Here is a 20867-nt window from a genome sequence, read left to right on the forward strand (position 1 = left end):
TTTTAATTCCAATATACATAGAACAAGTCATGACCTACGCCCACCAAAGGTCATGTATTAAAAACTGTGTAAAATCTATGAATATAAAGTCATCGTTTCATTTTATCATTCAGTATAATAAAATACCTTCCCTCACAAAAATTAAAATACCTAATAAAACTCTGCTGCTACTATACAAAGCACTGGCTGAATCCATTATAACACGTGGACTTTCAATCTATTCGTCCAGATTTTACCTAAATTAAATATTTACAATACAAATTCGTTTTTTTAAAAACAATTGCTCCTAAGTCACAAAAAATCACAAAGAAACGACTATATACAAAATTATAACTAAACATAAAAAAGTGCAGCTAGAAATTTCTATTATCCAAATACAATAATCTATATGGAAAAAAAATTGGAGTATCTTATTTCTAATTGAATGAAGCTGCGTTTCTTACAGATATAACAAGAAATTAATATTAAATATAAATTAAAACATATTATTTAATAATTATTACATCAATCTATCGATGTTCCGGTTAAATAAATCTCTAAAAGAACTAAATGTGCCCCGGACCACCGGAATCAAATGATAAATACACCAACAATGAATTATATACACAAACAATCAACAAAATGTCTTCCACCACGGCTGGTCCCCGCGGAAGATCTAGACCATCACCCTCTAACAAGAATAAAAAACAAAAGGAATGAAAACTAGTTATACATAGCAACACTAAATACCAGAACCTTACGAATGCCAGTATCTTTATTAGAACCTGAAGAAGCATTAAATGAACTAAAATGGGATTGTTAGAGGAGGCCTTTGCCAAGAGGCACAGTGAGAACTAAAGCAGTTCAGGATAGGAGGCTTTTATACATCAATCTATCAATTATACATTATGCATAAATATAAGTTATGTATATTATTGGCCTTAGTATATAAGTAATTATTTAAATCTTTTAAACGTCCTTGTGGACCGAAAAACTGTGTCCAGTTTGAGCTACCACACCGCTGTTGTTTTTATTTCAGATTATGTATACAACAAAAAAATAAAATATTGGTTTTGTTTGCCCGTTAGTTTGAAACAAGAGCCTTCAACAGCACAGGAGTATCGGTAATAAACAGTTCCTGTGACCCTCTTCTATGTGCAATCATGGTGAGGCCTGAACCCGGAACTGCGAGTTACACGTGCGAGGTTTCCAGTGAGGGGCCCCGGTTTGCTGTTGACAGGAGATCAGCGAATATGACACTTGCTGGTAAGAAGTTAAAGACTTTAAGGGCCTGTTTCACAATGTATGGATAAAGTGCCATATAAAGTAAAGATAAAAGTTCCGAATAAGATACTTGGCATTTCATGACAAATAGCGCTATCTGACAGTCGTGAAACGCAAAAATACTGTTTATCCTACAAATAAGTAACAAATAGCTTATTTGGAACTTATCCGGACATTGTGAAACAGGCCCTAAATCTTTAGTAGTGCAATAAGTTTTTACAGGTACCATATAAAAATGTAACAAGTAAATATTGTGTTAATATATGTATATATATGTTTTTGGTTACCTGGACGAGATTGCGTTTTACGGAAAAGGCTGCCCATAAAACCGTTTAAATTTGACTACTAAATATATTTTATTAAGAGTAAAAGTTTAAATTAATCATCAAATACATTTTATATTCCCAAGAGTGAGCTATTGCTTTGACTGATAAAACATATTAATTAACTTGTATTTAAATGTGGACGTTTGGAAAAGTTATCTCAATAACAATAATACTTCTGCTCATAACTGCCATCAGCTACTTTAAATATAACAGAAATATTCAACATGAATTCCAATTTCTCACGATACTTTAAAAGTAAAATAAAAGTATGATGCGAAAGTAAAAAAAGAAATTATACAAACTCAAGAATTCTTTTTTAATATCTCCAATAGAATTGGATATATCGAATGTCCGAGTTTTAAAGTATCCACTTCTGAAGAAAATTGTATCTTTAATAAAAGGTGCTTAAGAAATATTGTCTGTTATTAAATCTGGTACTGTTCATTATTAAAGTAATCTTTAATAATAAATATATTATAATAAATGTTTTGAACGTGCTATTGCTTTTCGTTCTTTGCTGGTTTTAATGAGCTATCTAATCATTTCAATAGATTCCTCAACAAAATGGCGCCGTATGTTAGCAGCATCAGTACAGGTTTTTCATATACGAGTATAATGTACAGTTTACACGAAGAATTTCGTTCTTTATATATATTTTTGCTTCAGTAAAACTCCAAATACGAGCGCACATTAACATAACGGTTAACAGTTTGATTGTATAAAGTTTGTGTTATTTATATATTTATAAGTCCTTTTTTTGATAGTATATAAAAACAATGATGGTTATAGAGTTCTCAATACTGTAAGATATTTTTAAGAATAATAAATAAAACTGTGTCACCAGTTGTTGATTACTTATGAAAACGCAACTTGTTATAACTTTCGTGATTATTTTTTTTAGTGCTACCGGAGTATGAGCCGTTAATAACGGGTTTACCCACTATAGTGCAAGCCGGTGAGCAACCCTTTGTCAACTGTACATCAGACTACTCACTACCTCCGGCTAGGATAGACTGGTTCGTTGACGGAGAAATCCAAGAGGTTTGTATGACAATTTTGCAAAACAAAATTAAACATTTGTACTCGATGTCTAAATGGTTACATCAAAGGCTATATATTTTTTTTCCTATTGAAACGTCTTTCTGTCAATAAAACGTCAAATTTGACTACTAACCGAACTGGTCGGTAACACTACAAATATAATATAACTTTTGTTATACTATATATATTTGTAGTGTTCTCGACCTGTTTTAAATATTGTAGAATTGTTCGATGATTTGCTTTTTTTTAAAAAAAAAGTACCGAGAGTTTTTTACGCCGGCTTTTTCTCTCGGCCAAGACCCTCTGTCTTCTTTGCCGATGAGTAAGGATGCCAACAGGTTCGAATTTAATGACGTGGAATAAGTGATAACATGATGGTCTTATGTTTACTTATTTATTTATTTAAACGTATATTAGTTTAAAAGTTACGCATTTAAATAAAAGTTCGACGTCCTGTAAAGAAAATCATATATCATCCTCAATCAATAATGCTTATATCCGTTGAAGAAGATTTGTTCCAATGTGTAGCAAAGGATAAGAGGTAAATTTTAATCTGTTCTGTAGTATAAACACTGTCAAACGGTTCAAATAAACGATCCTCTTTCCGGTAAGTCTGCAAGCGAATTTATCTTTATATACTCCTAGTAACTGAATGTCAGAGAATGTATTAAGCTATCTCGCGCAGTTTTATTTACTATGCCTCATGAATATCGGCTGGGAAAGGGTTTATATTGTCACAAGTGTCATACGTGGATTATCGTATCTTCGTCAAGTGAAACTTTATAGTGACATTGGAGCAATTGAGTTTAAATAGAATTGTATAATTTGAAGTAACGAACTTCTGTAAAATACAATGCCGTTATCTTTGATTTGAAAGTATCGACATATATAATTTATAAAATAACCGAAGTAGGAGTCTATCTTAATCTATATGATTTTTTTTGTTTACTATTAAAATTATATTTATTCCATTACTTTTGCTTTTTGTAGATTATTAGATAGATAGTATTTAGAAGAATAATTTAAAGCTATTGATTAAATATAATTATATAATAGATATATATAACAATAAACTCTCCATCACTCGTAAAATGCCAAAAAGGTTTTTTTTCACAAATTGTTTAAAAGCTTTATATAACATAATTCTCCTCTAAACAACTCGATATGATTAATAATAATGCTATTAAACATAATCAAATAATTTTAAAACAGACTAAATTAATAATCAGTAAAATAACATAACTCTAAAGAGACGTTTATCTACGGTATGAAGCTTTTATTATCTTTCCACGGCTTTGCAACAAAATAATAAGTCTGAGTTATACAGCAATCAAGAACAATGGTGCGAGTCAAGTCCATTACACAAAAAACGTACAAGAAACGTATAATGAAAGAATGATTATCTCGTTCTAGTTGGACACTTTCGGACATACCATTAACTTGGGTCTCAGTTTTTGTTTAATGAATAGAATTCACACTTATACTATTGATGTTATAATTTCACTTAGGGTCTGTTTTACAATATATGAATAAAGAACCAAATGGCTATGCAACACATAAATTATTCGGAAGATAAAAGTTCCGAAGAAATTTCGCGCTACCTGACGTCAGTCGTGAAACGCAACAACAGTCTTCATCCTACCAATAAGTAATATATAGCTTATTTAGAACTTATCCGGACATTGTGAAACAGACCCTTAATATTGAAATACACGGTGCTACTGATTAACTTAATAGCTGTTAGTTTTGCTAAATAATAAAAAAACTCTTCAAAAATATTACATTCATTTGACTCTTTCGATTCGGAAAATAACGCTAGTACTAAAAGAGTCTCGACTGATTTTTTTGGCTTTTAATAAATAAAATGAAAAATGTATTCTATTTCACTCACGTGCTATATACGTTTATCTTATAAGAAAGAAAACTTCCTTAACATATTTCAGACTACAAAGAACAATAACGCATGGAGGGACTTTTATCACGCACAAAACGCGTGTTAGCGCCGGAAGTGAGACGGTAGAACAGAAAGCATTTTGATTATTTCCGTCTTGGGGAAGGTGGAATTTGGCTTAAATCACTATGTGGCACGTGATGCCATAATGTTTGGGGAAATAAGAATGTTTTGGGGGCATATAAAAAGCTTCCGTTTGAACTTCAAACGCTTGTTTGAAGTCATGATTTTATGTGGCATTGGTATTTTTAATATAATAAGTCTTGTCCCCATAGGTATGTGGTACCTAGTTTTAAATAAACACCTGAGTTGTTTATTTCGTATATTATATATTTTGTCTACTAATACCGAAAGAAGAATGAAAGTTATCTTCTAAACTTATCAATAGACTTTTAAAATTTTACATCATGTATGTATGTCTAATTTATCTTAAATTATATATATTAAGAAATATTTATATATAATATGTTATCAGTGTGATATTATATATCAATGTGTATTTAAATATGAATCAAAGAAAATCTCTTAAAACAATATCATTTTCATATTATCTTTCTGAACATGTCTCACAAGTCATCTTTTATTCAATTTATCTGTTTATTTATCCGTTGTCGAGATGTGAGCGTTGAAATTACAGTAACTTATATGTTGGAGAGATGATGCGTGTTTTTTGATTATTAAACAAGCAACTCAGTTTAGTTCATGCATTTGGTTTTGTCTATTGGCATGGTGTAGTTCACAGTAAGGATGTGGCCTATGAATAATGAAATTGCGAAGCTGTTATATACACACAACACCGCACAGAGTTTGATTAGTGTAATAAACCTTCGAGGCTGTTGACTTTTCACGTACACGTTTATTAATATCACAATTATACAGTTAACTTAGAATATTATTTCACTTCCTAACAAAATTTTCGTTTCTAGAGAAATCAAATCAAACAAAGTGCTGGCGTGAGATTTGCTTTATTTAGATTAGAAAGTTAATATAGATTTATTAGTATTGGCACTTCTATAGTTTGTTAGTTTATTGAAAATGTGATTGACATTCAAAGAGAAAACTTCTTCATAATTTTTTTAAAATATGTTATGGTTTAATTAGAAAAGAAAAAAAACAGCAATGTACTCGCGGACCATCTGGCGTGGTGAGTGCCCAATGGGCGGCAGTATTACATACTCGTATTGTTAGGTAAATCTTTTGTCCTTTTGTCACCTGTTCTATTTAAAATACTTACATCATCTTAAGCCTTAAACGGATACTGTAATAATAAAAACCCAGAAGAATACGAAAAAAACAGGTTTTAATGAATTTAAATTTTATCACATAATGAATATAAACAGCCAACAATTCCTTTGTAAATTTAACGCAAACATTAAAGGAATTATAAATTGGCATCGTACTTATTTCATAATGAAAATAGAGTATTTTAATAGCAAAAATTACTTTGCTCAAAGAAGATACAATTCTTCAAAGAAAGCTCTACGTTTTTATGTCACACATATGATATGTAGTTTCATACGTAGGACATAAAATATTCAACGAGGTGAACGACCTTGGTTCAAAGTTTTGAAACAAGCGCAATCAAGGTAAAACATCTTAACCTCATAAAGGTCTTACCATTTGTATATGTCATAGGGAAAGCACATTAATTTTCTTAAGGCATGAAGACGACGCTTTGTGCCATACATTTGGTCGACTTTTAAGTACGACGTGCTGGTTTACTGCAATGTTTTCTATCATAGAACGAGAAAGTGTAAACTCATGCAAATAATATTCCATTAATTTTTAGACGGATGCAGGACAGGTCACGACCTCAGGTTAAAAAATCTCAAATATGTAGCCTATTTCCTACAAACGTTTTTATAATTGATGTTTCAGATGCTATCGTAAATACGAACTTCTGTATATCCTGAAATTATCTTTGATAAATTAAAACGAGTCATATGCGTTGCTTAAAAGACAATTCAATATAATTTTACTTAAAAAATGTTACGTCGGCCCACTTGCGTTACGTCTACATTTACGTCACTAAATCATGTTTTTTACAGAACACTATCATCAAATTTCGTTTTCCCCTAATGCTTTACAATTTTCCTTCAACATTTTTCTTATTTTGACGTATTAAGGAAATTAAAATGGCTGACAGTGCGGTTATTAATATCCGGTGTTATAGCAAAATGTGAAGCAATGTTAACTTTTGTCGTTACAACCTTCATGTTATAGTTTTACAATAGTGTATATATAATAAACTTGTACAAAAAGGAAGTGTGATGGAATACTAGACTATATTTGTTAACTGTCTGCATGTACGTACAAAAACTACTATACTTCTCAAAAATAGTTTAATATTATTTGATTGTATGTGACCACAAAATAGTTTTGGAAATTTTAAAGTAAAGAATCCTACATTTTTATAAGTATGACACTCTTCAAGACAAACTTATATAATTTTTCGATGTTCTTTGTTTTATAAAAAAAACTAATCGGCGAACTTTCCATGCCTCTACTTTTAATAGCTTAAAATTAAAGTAGTAAAACAAATAACTTAATGTAGCTAAGATCATAATTATATAACTATATACTTCTCATAAATCGTAGTAGTGATAAGGTTATCGTTTATTTTATAAAATCAAATTAACATCGTTTAGAAAAGTGATAACTATTCAAAAATTTAAATTCGCAATCATCTTAAAGACTTGATAGCTTTTAACTTATGAAAATAATGTTTTAATCATGAAAAGGGTTCAGCCCAATAAAGGAAATTAAAGCTCCTAAAACAATCATAACGGGAGCCTTCATTTTCAAACCTTTAATAAATTATCTCAAATCAACATTGGATTACTTAAGTGTCAAAGTAACTACGATTAATTAATCCTCGATACTATATCCAATTGTTTTACGTAGTTTTATTTCATTTCAATTTCTATTTGCGTCGTAATTGATTATAGTTTTTGCAGTTTCAATTCCTGAAAATAATTATATTATATATCTTTCATTTATGAATTCTACCTTTTATATTAAATTTACGTAGACGTGAAGTATTTCAACAATCAGAATAAGAAAGTACAATGACAGATTGATATAATTTTATATTGTGTTTTTGTTTTTTTTTATAATCTACATAAATTTTATACTAATATATTGATTTGTAATTTGTAGAAGTAATCAGATAATTTAAAATAAACATCCATATTTTTTTTTCTTTATTAAACTGAACAATGATAAACACGAAGCTTGGATAAATTGAATAATAGCTCCTAGCCATTATTCGTACATAAGCTATGCCATCTTTTAGAAAATTAAATGCTTAGTGTCATAGTTTAATCAAATAACACGTTATTACGAATCCGTAATTCGCTATGCGCTTGTTTTCTAAAGTATAGTAAGGAAGACTCAAAGCGGTTATAACATAGATAATCTAGTAATTAAAGTAAGTCAAAAATATTGTACATATTCTAACATACACAATGTACATAACTAACCTCGTATATTTCTCACTAAGTGAATGTAATTCTTGTAGCTGATCGTTTTAAACATAACTATATAATATGTATGAATCGATATATAGAAATCGATAATATCTAACAGAAATTCCGTATAATTTAATTAGTTTGCATCCGCTCGCTTAACCTGCGAATTAGGTAATTGATTGAGTTTAGATCACTTGTGAATTCAACAATTATAATAATTATATTAATATTACTGAAGCAATATAAATCCAGAATTATCATTATGCATTATTATTTTTAACGTAATATATAAAATAAAAAAATACGTCAAAGTTCAGTTCAGTTTTACGCTATACAAAATTAAATATTGCTAAATTAAAGCCAAAGAAAAATGTAAAGTTTTAATAGAGGCCCCATGAATGATTAACATATTATATATTCTCTAAATTGTGTGAGTAGAACACGGAAGGAAAGGATATTTTCTTTGTTTAGATACTAAGTAGTTCTAGTGCCTGATTAAATCTTGCCTCAGTCTCACAATATCAGCCTTGGGATTTATCCCAGGGCTGAAATTGTTATAGAAAACATTTCAAGAGACTCAATGTCAGAAAGTTTGTGGTGTTTGCCGCGGATAAGTACGTAATACTACAGGTGCGTCAGTGGGTCCCTGTGTAAGTGTGTGCATATTCAGTCTCAATAAATATCTGTTAATATTAAAAAAATGTGAGCCGTCACGGGACGCCTGGCAGATGTGAAACATCGACATTATTTTGGAAAAGTAATAAGCAGAAAAGAACAGATTGTGATAGGAACTAAATAATGATAAAATAAAATATTACGACTTTTTTCCAGATAACGATGACTATTTATTGAATAAAAAAAAAATATTTTCATTAAATATTTTTAATAAGAAATTTACTACTGCATATAGACTGTATATAGGTATATAATATGTAACTACTTTTGCATGCATTTGTCGCGCTCCTAAACAAGACTGACAAACATCACCTTGATGGCTGGAAATCTCGCACAGTCCGTTTCACAAGGCATAAGCGAACTGTGGGATCGACTCCCGGCGGGGGTTTTCCCTGAGAGATACGACATCCTACAATTCAAAATTCGAGTGTACTCCTTCCACAGAGACCGGCAACCCACCCACTAAAAATGGGTGTCTATGGGCTGTGATGATTGCCCTTTTTGGTCGTCTCGCAGGCTCGTTTGCTCCCCTATATAATAATCTATATAAAAATCTATATGAAATCTATATTATCATTCAACATTTCCCATTTGTCTCAAGTCTGTAGGAATTCTTATAGCTTCTCACCAAAGTATTAAGTACGGAATTCCATTAAGCGCATACACGGACAATAGTTCCAATGAACCGGACTTCCGGGTCTAATGGACCGGATATGCTTCGATTCAGAGTAATCACTCAAACACTGAGTGATTTGTGGGCAATTATAAAAAGTAATATTTTCTTATCTATATGATTGCGTTTATTCAATTCCAATAAATGTTCAGGCTCACACGCGCAACACGAGTATGTACTGTTATATTTCAGAGTTTTACTTACATTTGCTGACAACAGTAAATTTACCTACGTAATACTTTATATTTATGACATGACAAATAAATATATATGTAACTATGATTTACACATGGATACTATAGAACTGCCATAACGTTATTAGTGTCATTTCGAGCGTCGTAACATTCGTGAATGTGCCAATATAACGTTAATGGTATTGCAACAACGATAAAGATAAAAATAAACAAAATCGAGACAATATTGTTCAATCAGATTAACTTTCAATGTCGTTAAATCTACGTAGAAATTGTTTTAATAATTATTTTTGATCACATACTCGGATAAATTTCATTTTATTCCGTTTGATACAAGCCTTTATTTATGTTTTAAAGCAAATATGTTTTATCTAAATTCTTTAGTTTTTATCAAAGAGAAATTCACTACCAATACCTATTATGAATGTACTTTTATATTTATTTTATAACTATGTGAAGAATTAAAGGTTTTATTATAAATTTAACATGGTTAACTATGAAATCAATAAAACTGGGATTTTTATAAAAATAGTTTCACTGGTAAACGGAAGATTTCAGTCTGATTGGCTTTTTTATAGAACAGGCGGCAAACGGGAGAAGGCTCATGTGATGTTTAAATACTTCCACTCATGGACACTCTGACTTACACACTTCGTGAGTGTGTTGCCGGCATTTTAATAATTGCTACGCTCTTTTCTTGAAGGGAAGTCGTATTGGTTCGGCAATAAGTCGAACTAGAACATAGTTTTAGTAGTGTTTCACGTTTCGAGTTTATAATTACTTTTAGCATGATATGATTGTGCACAAGAAAATATGATACACCGCAAGATATATGACGCGATAAATTTAAATTTATGTTACTATGCTAACGCAGGTTGTAAAGTGCGTGATGGTATGGCTCTGTGTTGCAAAATACTCACATGCTACATGTTATCTAAATTTCTAAGAAATTCTTGGCCTATATAACTTATTTCTATTCTTAATGTGTTTTTTAGATTGAAAAATGATCATGAAACATTTAGGAATCTTGGGCCCAGATTTGGAGGTTGTCGCCATTGATTTATTTTTTGTTAATTTTTCATTAATGTTCTTTAATTTGCTACCACCGCACCGGGTGTCACCTTGGGGAGACCCGGTCTCTCAAACAAAAATAAAAATAATCGCTAGCATAAAAATTTCTGTTTTTAGGGATTCCTCCACTAGCACTACCTCACCTCTTAGTAGAATTCGGGGATTCCCGCCAGAGAGCCTGACGCTTTCCTGGGGGATTCCTCGTCCCATACTCGCGATCTTTTAATAAATGATCCTTGTCCTTTATCATATAAAATTTATTGCTTTTTACTTTCGATGGAGTGACACTAGTAGTAGCTAAGCCACTGGCGTGGATACATGGTATGTGTAGAAATTCCATATATTTATTATGACGCAATATCGCTGTTACAGGATCCCATAATAACTGGAAATACACACGTTTCGGGAGCTGATGGGGATGGTTTGCAGGCCTCGTGGCGCACTCTTCACGTGTATCCAGATGACTACTCCACACACCGTGGGTTTCTGTCGCTTGAATGTCGTGCGACGTTGCCGACCCGACCGCCACATATACGTAGCATGGCCGTACGACTTTTTGTGGCGAGTCGACCTCACATATCGTCTTATATGTTAAGTAAAAATAGTAAGTATCTATTTTAAGAGCTTTTGATTTTACGGATATATAGTACGTTCGCGAGTGGAAATATTAAGAGTACTTTCTGGTCATGCTCAAGAATGTTTTTATTTCTGTAGATTTTACAAATAGAATTTCAGTAACAACTTAGGGTATATGTTACTTTATCAGCCTATTGCATATTTTGTCCCTATACAAAATACTGGTAAATAAGCGGGTAGAAGGCCGCTCTTAAAAAACTCCTAGAGAAAAGAATTTAATTGTAATATTCAGGTGAAAGTAAGCTAATTAAAACAAACAACCAAAGCTTTAGTTACTGTAATGACAGACCTCTCACTCTGTCAAACTTTGTGTGATATATAAAGAATAATTTTATTAGTTCGTAAAAATGAAATTCACAGTATTTACAATTTTCTAAACAGTATATAATAATAGTGTCGTTGACTAAATACATATATTTAAGAGACATGTTTTGGAATGGAAAGGTATAAGAAACTTGGTTGACATAATATTATTATAGGGCAATGGGAATGTTCATGATATATTTTCGTTAGTAGACGACCTCGCACGATTTTCGTGACGCCAATAAAAGAAAATTATTAAGTTATTTTTAGATATTGAATATTACTTTCACGACTTTTCATACACTAGTTATTTATCACTAAATTACGCTTAGAGGGTCCATACTAAGGGTTCTAAAATAATCAGTATTAAAAACCCTTTAATCGTCGAGTGTCAATAAATTACTACTATTGCACTTGAAATAGCCCCTTAACATTGTGTACCAATAGCTATAATATTATTGTAATGAATGTCTACGCTTCGGTGAACATAAAAATTTGGACCAATTTCTGTTCCACCGTCACATAATTTTTGGTATTATAAAAAATTAGAATCATATATTAAACTTACTTATAAATCATATAAGAACGCACCAAGCATAAGAAACTCCAATAAAAAAAAAACAAAACATAAATAAAGATTGGCACAATACTTGCAGAGATGTAAAATAATGTCCATATGTATTAAAAAATGTATAGAAATAGTTTATTAGTTTCCTTTAATCCTTGGAGGTCGCGAGACAGTATACAAAATTCAACCCGTATCCCCTCGAGCGCTATTTAAGGCAGTTTTTTCCGCGCACAACCACTATTTAGAACTGATTCGACTTAGGGCCCTTCAAGAAAAAGCGTACCATTAATTAAAAGGCCGGCAACGCACTCGCGACCCCTCAAACATAGAATGTCTATAGGTGACGGTTTCACTTACCTCCTGCCCGTTTGCTGTTCTAAAAAAAAATGATATAATTTACAAAAATTATATTTTATGTTTGTTTATATTATGTATATTTACAGGTGCTGTATCAAGAAGTACCGTGCATCAGCTTCACTCTTGTTTAAGTATATGGACGATATTATTATTGGTGACAAGAGAAGTGCCTTTGCTAGTAAAATGACTGTGACTCAAACGAATTATTATCAGCTCTTGTGGCATAATTTTTGTTGCTATTGTCAATTACTTTTGTTGTGTAGCCACTTATTTTACAATAATATAATGATTTGTATAATGTAATTTCGTGAAACATCGTGTCGTATCCCAAAATCACAAGAGTTAGGAATACTGAGGATAAAATAATCTGGGCTATAAAATTTTGTATTACATCATTATTTTTAATATAATATAAGTCTTTCTAGGCCTTTTCTATGCATTATAAATGCACATTTTTCTACTTTCATCGCGCACTATTGTACATACATTAGTTTATTGGTTGTATAACAACGACTAATTATTGTATAATAAAATTAAATGTTATCGAAATTCGGGTTAACGTCGAATAGGCAATTTAATAAAAAAATGTGTGTTAAATGTATTTTGTATAGTCGTTATTATTTTATTGGCTTAATTCTTCATGTGTAATGTTATAAATTTGAAACCAAGTTTATTTGGCGCATACATAGTTAAGGTAAAATATCATAAATCTATTGTAAATAAATGTGCCAAATCTTAATCCTCCAGATAATAAGAATAAGAAGAAAAAAATTAGAAAATATAACTGATGGTTGGTATTTGCCGTTGTCAAACGCTGCATTAATTATCCGTATTAATTTAGGGATTCAGTAAAAGAAAACTGGAATGAATGTTAAAAATAGGTCTCCAAATGCAAATTGTGTCAGAGCCGCCGAGAAAAATTGTGCACACTGAAATCCTGTTTTGTTTAAGATTAATACTTTTTATTTACAATAACATGGTATCAGTGCAGGTCTAATAAATTTAAAATTGTTGGAACATTTTAGCAAACCAATAAATAATTAATAATTACGACGGTTTATTCGACTAAATATTGTTATTAATGAAGGTAGGTATTTATTTTTAGTTATTGAATTCTCTCATTATTTTATGATAATTGATAAAACATTCCTATCGTCCTTTCATTTAAAATATTAAAAACTTACGTAAGTAACTGTGTAATAAACTATCTAAAAATATAAAGTTTTATTATTATTATTTAAGGAAGCATTAAATAAGAAAATTAATCAGAAATTAGAACACACCTCAACATAATTTTCATCAAGCGACGTTAGCCAACATTAAAACATAATTTTACCCGTTCACGCTAGCCAAAATTCCATTAAAAATTCCCTTTTTACACTCATTTTCCTTCAAGTTAACCCAGGGCTGGCTTTAATCCAACTTAATTTTACTCGAAGAATACTTGCCATGTATAAGATTTATATTCACAAGTTTGATAATCTTTTAAAATTCCTGTTTTGTTTCTAAGCTCGGAACTTTTCTAATTTTAATTTTTTATCATGACAGTAGCTTTTACAGTCTTATATTAAGAATAGTAGGTACAGTCCTTTCTATATTTCTTTTACAGACATTCCAATGGAGTTAATATTAAGTTTATAATATGGTTATCCAAATCAGAAAACAGACGTAGGTTAAAAATAGTGCGAACATGAAATTATTTGTATTGTTTTTTTAATATATAAAATAGTAGTCAAGTCATTTATGAAATTTGGGGAAATTCGAACCGCGGGCTGTGAAACTAATTCGACACTATTATCTATAATTTTAAACTCTTAAAGGCGACGCTTTGCCGCGGCACTATTTTTACCATATTTCTGTAGTTTCTAACAGTTGTCTCAGATTTAAAACTGCTAGGGTTAAGCGATTTCAACATTAGGCTTAGTCTTTCATTTTTCATTTCCAGTAGTGCATTTCTAATAATAATTTCAGTTGCCATTAAGTTCAATAAAATTTAAATTAGTACTACATCAGTACAGTAGTAATACAATTTAAAAACGATAATAACTGTGTTATTAAAACGCATGAAATTGCTTTTCACAATACGCTCATGTTTGGAAACATGTTTTGTAATTAACAATGCAAATTAGGCAAATATTTATCAAATGTCACGTCATTATAGTCTGAGAATTAAAGATAAAATTGGTTTATACAAATGAAAGGCAGTGATCCCCGGGGATTAAGGAATTACCATTCATATTTCATTCATTGTTAACATAAAGCCTTGTTATACGCGATGCTTTTATTGGAAATGTTGATTTTGATATGCTTATAATATTAACGAGCAACGCTTCGAGTACTTGAATTGTTTATAGCCCAGCTAATGTGATGTATAGTATATATATAGGTTAACTTTTTAAATAATTCAATTATTCATTTTTCTAATGTACATACATAACCATAATATTTGATGTATTATTATCTTATTGGTTAAATAAATTATGGCATGTTTTTGACTGAATTATTTTCGTTACAGGCGGGTAAGGATTTGTGTATTTTAATGCTATCGTTTAAAGTTTGAAAAAAGTTCGCTCAACCAAGTATAAAATTAGTTAATTAATATAAGGTTGTAAAGGTAAATATAACCCTCTGTTGAGAAAGTTTTGACAAGCGATAGCAAACCCAAACAGACCTATCTTCTATTTAGACAGTGGCTTAGTTGGACCGACCACGTAAATGAATTCATTATGACATTCTATTAAAGTAATCGTAAATACTTATTCACCTAAATAAAACTATAAGACCTATAATATTACATTGTTTCTGTATAAAAATGCCAATTTATGTTGCTACGAGACGTATATGAAAACTCTGTTGTGTGTTTGTATTTCTTTTAATACGATTTGTTTCATGTAATGTAATATTCTTTGAGTAAAATAAGTCTTTAGGGAATAAACTCAAACTCAAAATATCTTTATTCGTATTGGTAAACAAGTACATCTATAAACGTCAAATTTTTTTATAATAAGTTATAAATTTACATTTACCACCAGTTCGCGAGTCAAGGGCGTAGAGCGGGTAAGAACTGGCAACAAACTTTCCGCCACTCTTTTCAATCGCTAAGTCTTGAATCATACAAATTGTTTATGTTAAGTACTATTATAATAATAATAACAAGCACTACAAACTATATCCGGCGCAGGTATAGCCCAAGTGCCCATCAGAGAAAATCAATTGAAATTTACGTATTATTATTTTTTTTTTGAATATAATCTATCTGAGTCTATCTATCGGGTAGCTTTATCATTGTGGGATTTATCTTATGGCTAGCGCAAGGGCCTCTCTTGCGACACTCAGACCTCGGCTTGGACCGTCACATGGTGGTCAATCACCTGCAGGACAGGACGAAAGTTCACTGAAGTGAGCTAAGCACGTAAAAGATCTAGAAATATCCTTCCCCTGTGAAGGGGGTATTTTACCGTAATCGAAAATTGCTTTGCCGCGCGGCGAGCTTTTGTCGTTAGCTAATGCGATGGGATCATCCGGATCCGTTTAAATGTATCAGGGACATCACACATTGACATTCACAATTTATAACTTGTGATGTTGCGTGGTGTAGCCATTCTAATAAAATTAATTAAATAGTGTTATCATCTCATCAGTTATAACACTATTTCCGACATAATTACATTTACATAATATTGCCGAAATAAATAAACATCCCAAAATCGGGAAAAACGTCGCGTGACAAACGCGATATATACAAGTCGGGCTCACGTTTGATGACTGTTTTTCCTAAAAACCAACAATTTAACGATCATCTAAATAATAAGAATGTAGATCTGTACTGGTATAAAATCTTAGTTTTTTTTTTGTAAAAGTGATACATTTTGTTTTATTGTTTAACTGTGTTTGTAAAGTTGTAAATAAATTATCTAAATGTGAATAATAAAGTTTATTGAAAATAATTTTGTTTTTTCTTTCAATCTCTTTTTAATTAAAATGGAATATAGGCAGCTCATAATCCTTTTCATTTGAAACACTGTGTGTGTTTAATTTGGCTATGTTTAGATTATCAATTTTTCGTTCAACAATATTAGCTATGTGGTTTGTAAAAGTTATAGTGAAGTCTGTTTTGCTGTTTATTTTCTCTAACAGGATATCGAATTGAAACAACACAAGTTTTTTATTTGGTATGATATAACTAAAATAAAAATTTTAGGTACAAATTTTAAAGTACTATTAGAGATAATTTAATAGATCCAACCATTTTTAACCTTTATTAAAATTGAATAGTATGGATTAATAATTCCATAACACTGTAGAAAAACAGATGTATGCAGCGTACAAACATACCCATACATTGAACAGTTACATTCCTAATATATGAACTGTCATAGTCTGAGGCGATATCGTAGATTGAGATCTATGATAGCCAGTCTGCTAAGTAAGAGCTTACAATGCGTCCCTTTGAGATAAAACAAGGTGCTTGAAGCAAGTAGCGACGAGTAAAGGTGAGATCACACACTTGAACGCTTAGTCGTATTTAATGAGGAAAAAAGGTGTAGGGCTAAATTGAGAATACTTTTTATGTGAATTAAATATAAAGAATACATTTGTTTGTTTATACTACAACCTACTATATTGATTGTCCTTTATTATCAATTCAATTAGATTATCAGTGTTCTGCTCATACCATACACCGTCGATGCCAGATTCCTAGCGATATTTTGTCTTCACGTGCTAATTTCGGAAACTAAAAGTAATGTCTCATATGTAAAGATGTTATGACGAATAATTAAATAACATATTATTCGATTCTTTAGCACTTTTCCGATGAATTTACAAGAATAAGTAGCAAGTGGGGGGATCCCAGGTCCCAAACGCAGGCAGTGCAGTGCATTAAGGTAATTCTTATTTTATAAAACGTTAATTTTAATTAAGACCCTAATTTTTTTTAAACATTTTTTTCAATGTAGACTTTTTCGTATTAGACATTGCTCAAGATGAATACAATTGTGACGTAATAGGATTCCTATACCGGCCTTTCACTATATCTTTATAATATATATATAATTCTTCTGTGAGTGTGTATGTCACTGAACTTCGCTCAAACGTCTGGACCGATTTGACGAAATTTTTTGTGTATGTTCAAGGGGATCTGGGAATGGTTTAGATTCACAATTTTGTCCGCTGGACAATGTTTTTTTAATTAATTTTCAATTTATTAGTTGTTGTTGATTTTGGAATGTTTTACATTGGATCCGACAGACGGCGCTACCATCGCAGTGTCAAATTTTAAATAATATTCGAATTTTAATTTTAGTCTGTCCCGACAGCTAGCGCTGCGATCAAATTAAAAAAAGTTTTGTTATCATTATTTTATTGTAGACCATGTGCTGGATCGTTAGATATTGTCATAACATTTGTATCATAATTTTCATAAAAATGGTCCAGAATGTTTTAGCTTATTAAAAAAGCTAGAAATTTTCAAATTAATGACGTGTAGACAGGACAACGTCTATCGGGTCCGCTAGTTATTTATAAAGTCTGAGACAAATCGAAATCAAACCAAATCTTCTTGCTGGAAAATCACACAGTAGGCCATATGCCTATTGCTCATTTCTTCTTTACATATGAAACTCCCCTTAGTATTATAGTCACGTATGAAAAGCCTTACAAACTACAGGTAATCCAATGTTCGTACTTAGACAGGTTCTTCGAAATGAAGTTGAAACTTATTGTTAACTTAATAAAGTTAGCTATTCACGTTAACATAAGGTCAATGACACTCATGGAATTGTATAAATATTAAGCTATTAGATGTGTGTATACCTTTTGATCATGAATTCTGCAAAAGGTTTACATAGGAAGATAATATCTACATATTACTTAGCTTTATCATTATTTTGTGTTCTTAAAGTATTAAATATACAACGTTTATACAATCTGTCTCTTTTCATCAAGATGAAAACACCATTGCACAGAGAGAGAAGAATGAACACTTTAATCACTTCAAAGAAATCGGGCACTGAATTTTATTAGAAAATGTAATTTTAATTCAAAAAGGAATATAATCGCAAACTCCGTATCATTTTAAATACGTGGATAACAATTTAAGTGTATAAAATGCTCTCACAATATGAAGAGGAAGTTAAATGAGAATAGTTTGTGATTAATTTTCAAGAAGCCGATGCAAGCAATGCAATTTAAATATTACTTTAAACGGTTCATTTTAACAAGTTTAAAATATCATTACACAAGCGTTGTTTGTTTTATATAAAAGCATCATAAGATTAGAAAGCATGTACATTAGAGAATGTACTGTATAAAGAAAAACAATATTAAGGTTGAAAATGGAACCCGAAATCTGATTGTAAATAATCTTCAACCACTAAGCCTATACTAAGTGTATATCTTATAATGTTCATTGCCTTATAATTATGTGGAGAAAGGTGATGCTTGCAGCTTGTTTCGAGAAAGACTCTAAAATTTGCAGAGTTTTTTTTACCAGTTCTCGTCGTCCACTTTACGCCATTGATTTTATAACTGGCTGGATATAGTCTACATACTTTGTAATTAGGTCAGTTAGAACACGTTTAAATTAAAAATTATAAAACTCTGCACTCTGTTCGTAGCAATAACGTTTGGTACCCCGAAAATTGAAATCGCCCGTAGTTCAATTGAAAAATGACTGCAATCTTTCTAACACAAAAGTATACATTTTAGCCAGAAATAGCCTTAGCCTAGCCTTATTTATAAACTTACTATAAATCTACAAATTCATATTAATATGACAATTACATTAAAGATTTTACATACACAAATCACAATATTCGGTATGAAATATTATTTTGCGATTACGTTAATGTTATTTGCAATACTAAATGTTTTTAATTTCTGAGTAAGTCATCAAGCAAATGATATTAACATGTTTGTAAACTTGTACTGTAAAACTGCATTTTTAAATCTATTAATTATCATAAACAACCTAAAAAAACCTAAAGAAATATTTTACTAATCTCATAAAACCAATGCTCGGATATACAGTATTTCTACATCTAACTACAGGACACTACTACAGTTATATTAATAAAAATATAGGAAAGTTAGTGCTTTTTTTAAGGTCTCAAGACGTCATCAACAAGTTTTATAAAAATAATAATCTTAAAAAGTAAGATTATTATTTTTGAATTAAATTTATGTTCATTTCTCTTTAAAGTTTATTGGTATATAAAAGACAATAATGATTAAACTTCGTTGAGACTATCTCGATTGTATAATGGAAACCCTGAAACTTTAATTAATATAATCTTAGACTGGTATTGGCGCTGCGTACTAAACTTCAAATTTGGAAATAATATTATATTTGTTTTAGGTTTGATGAAAAGGAGGCCGACCCTCTTGTGTCTATATTTTGTTTAGAAATTAATAAAATCTTGTAAATAATTGTATAAAAAGATACATTAAAAACCAGCCATTAGTATCTTTTCTAATTAAGATAATTTATTATTATTTTCAGGCAAGTAAATCAGCCTTCTTTGTTTGACACACACGATCCATGTTTCGATCTAAGGCATGTTGTCTGCACACGATGTCTACCTTGACCATACTAGCGAGTGTTAGTACGACGTTGAAAAGAAATATCCATTAATGCACAAATGTAATTCGAACGCATGACCTCAGGATTCAAACTTGTATCTAAATGAAAAATACCTGGATTAATTTATACCCAAAAATTAATCCAAATTTAAAATCAAAAGACAAGTGCTCTCAACAATTAAAGCTGTCGGCGTCAAAAATACTTTGAAATGCCCTTCAAGATAGATATCTACTCGTGAACCACTGCCTTAACGTAATGACAGCGATTTGAGTGTCATAAGGAAGAGTGGGCTCGAATTGAAATGAAACCTCTCTTAAGGAAATTCAGCATTATTAACATTCGTTTGTTTTTTTTAGAGTACGCCAAACTGATTATATTTTACTTAGGATAATTGAGTCCTTTACATAGCTAAATACATTTAATTACAATCAAGTAATAAATAAAATATTTAGTTATTAATGAAACAGTCATTCATATGGTCTTAGCCTAACAACCTTTTTCATATTTTAATATGAATCAGAAATAATATTTGTTTTGGGTTGGCTGACTACACTCACTATTTTCTATTTTATTTATTTAAATAAATTTATGTAAACATTCGTTTATTTAAATAGGGATTGAGATAACTCGAACTCGTTTTATTGCTTTTTTTTTTAAATTTCAAGTTTACAACATATTCTACTTCGTAGGCGCCTAACAAGTTAATTAGCTCTTTAATTCAGCCCCATTTGCAAAGGCTGTTTTAGCGCAGAGGAAT

General features: G+C 30.7%; 1 protein-coding gene across 1 annotated transcript in view; it reads left to right on the forward strand.

The window, feature by feature from the left end:
- Positions 1-13508, forward strand: part of LOC110992109 — a 54086-nt gene extending 40578 nt beyond the window's left edge. Inside the window, exons 3-6 of the mRNA XM_045629322.1 lie at positions 1068-1245; positions 2491-2630; positions 11037-11268; positions 12615-13508. Of these exons, the coding sequence (XP_045485278.1) occupies positions 1068-1245; positions 2491-2630; positions 11037-11268; positions 12615-12715 (651 nt within the window). The 3' untranslated portion in view covers positions 12716-13508. The remainder of the gene's footprint in view (positions 1-1067; positions 1246-2490; positions 2631-11036; positions 11269-12614) is intronic.
- The last annotated feature ends 7359 nt before the right edge of the window (positions 13509-20867 follow it).

This window comes from Pieris rapae, chromosome 8 (genome assembly GCF_905147795.1).
Source record: "Pieris rapae chromosome 8, ilPieRapa1.1, whole genome shotgun sequence".
Lineage (NCBI taxonomy): Eukaryota > Metazoa > Arthropoda > Insecta > Lepidoptera > Pieridae > Pieris > Pieris rapae.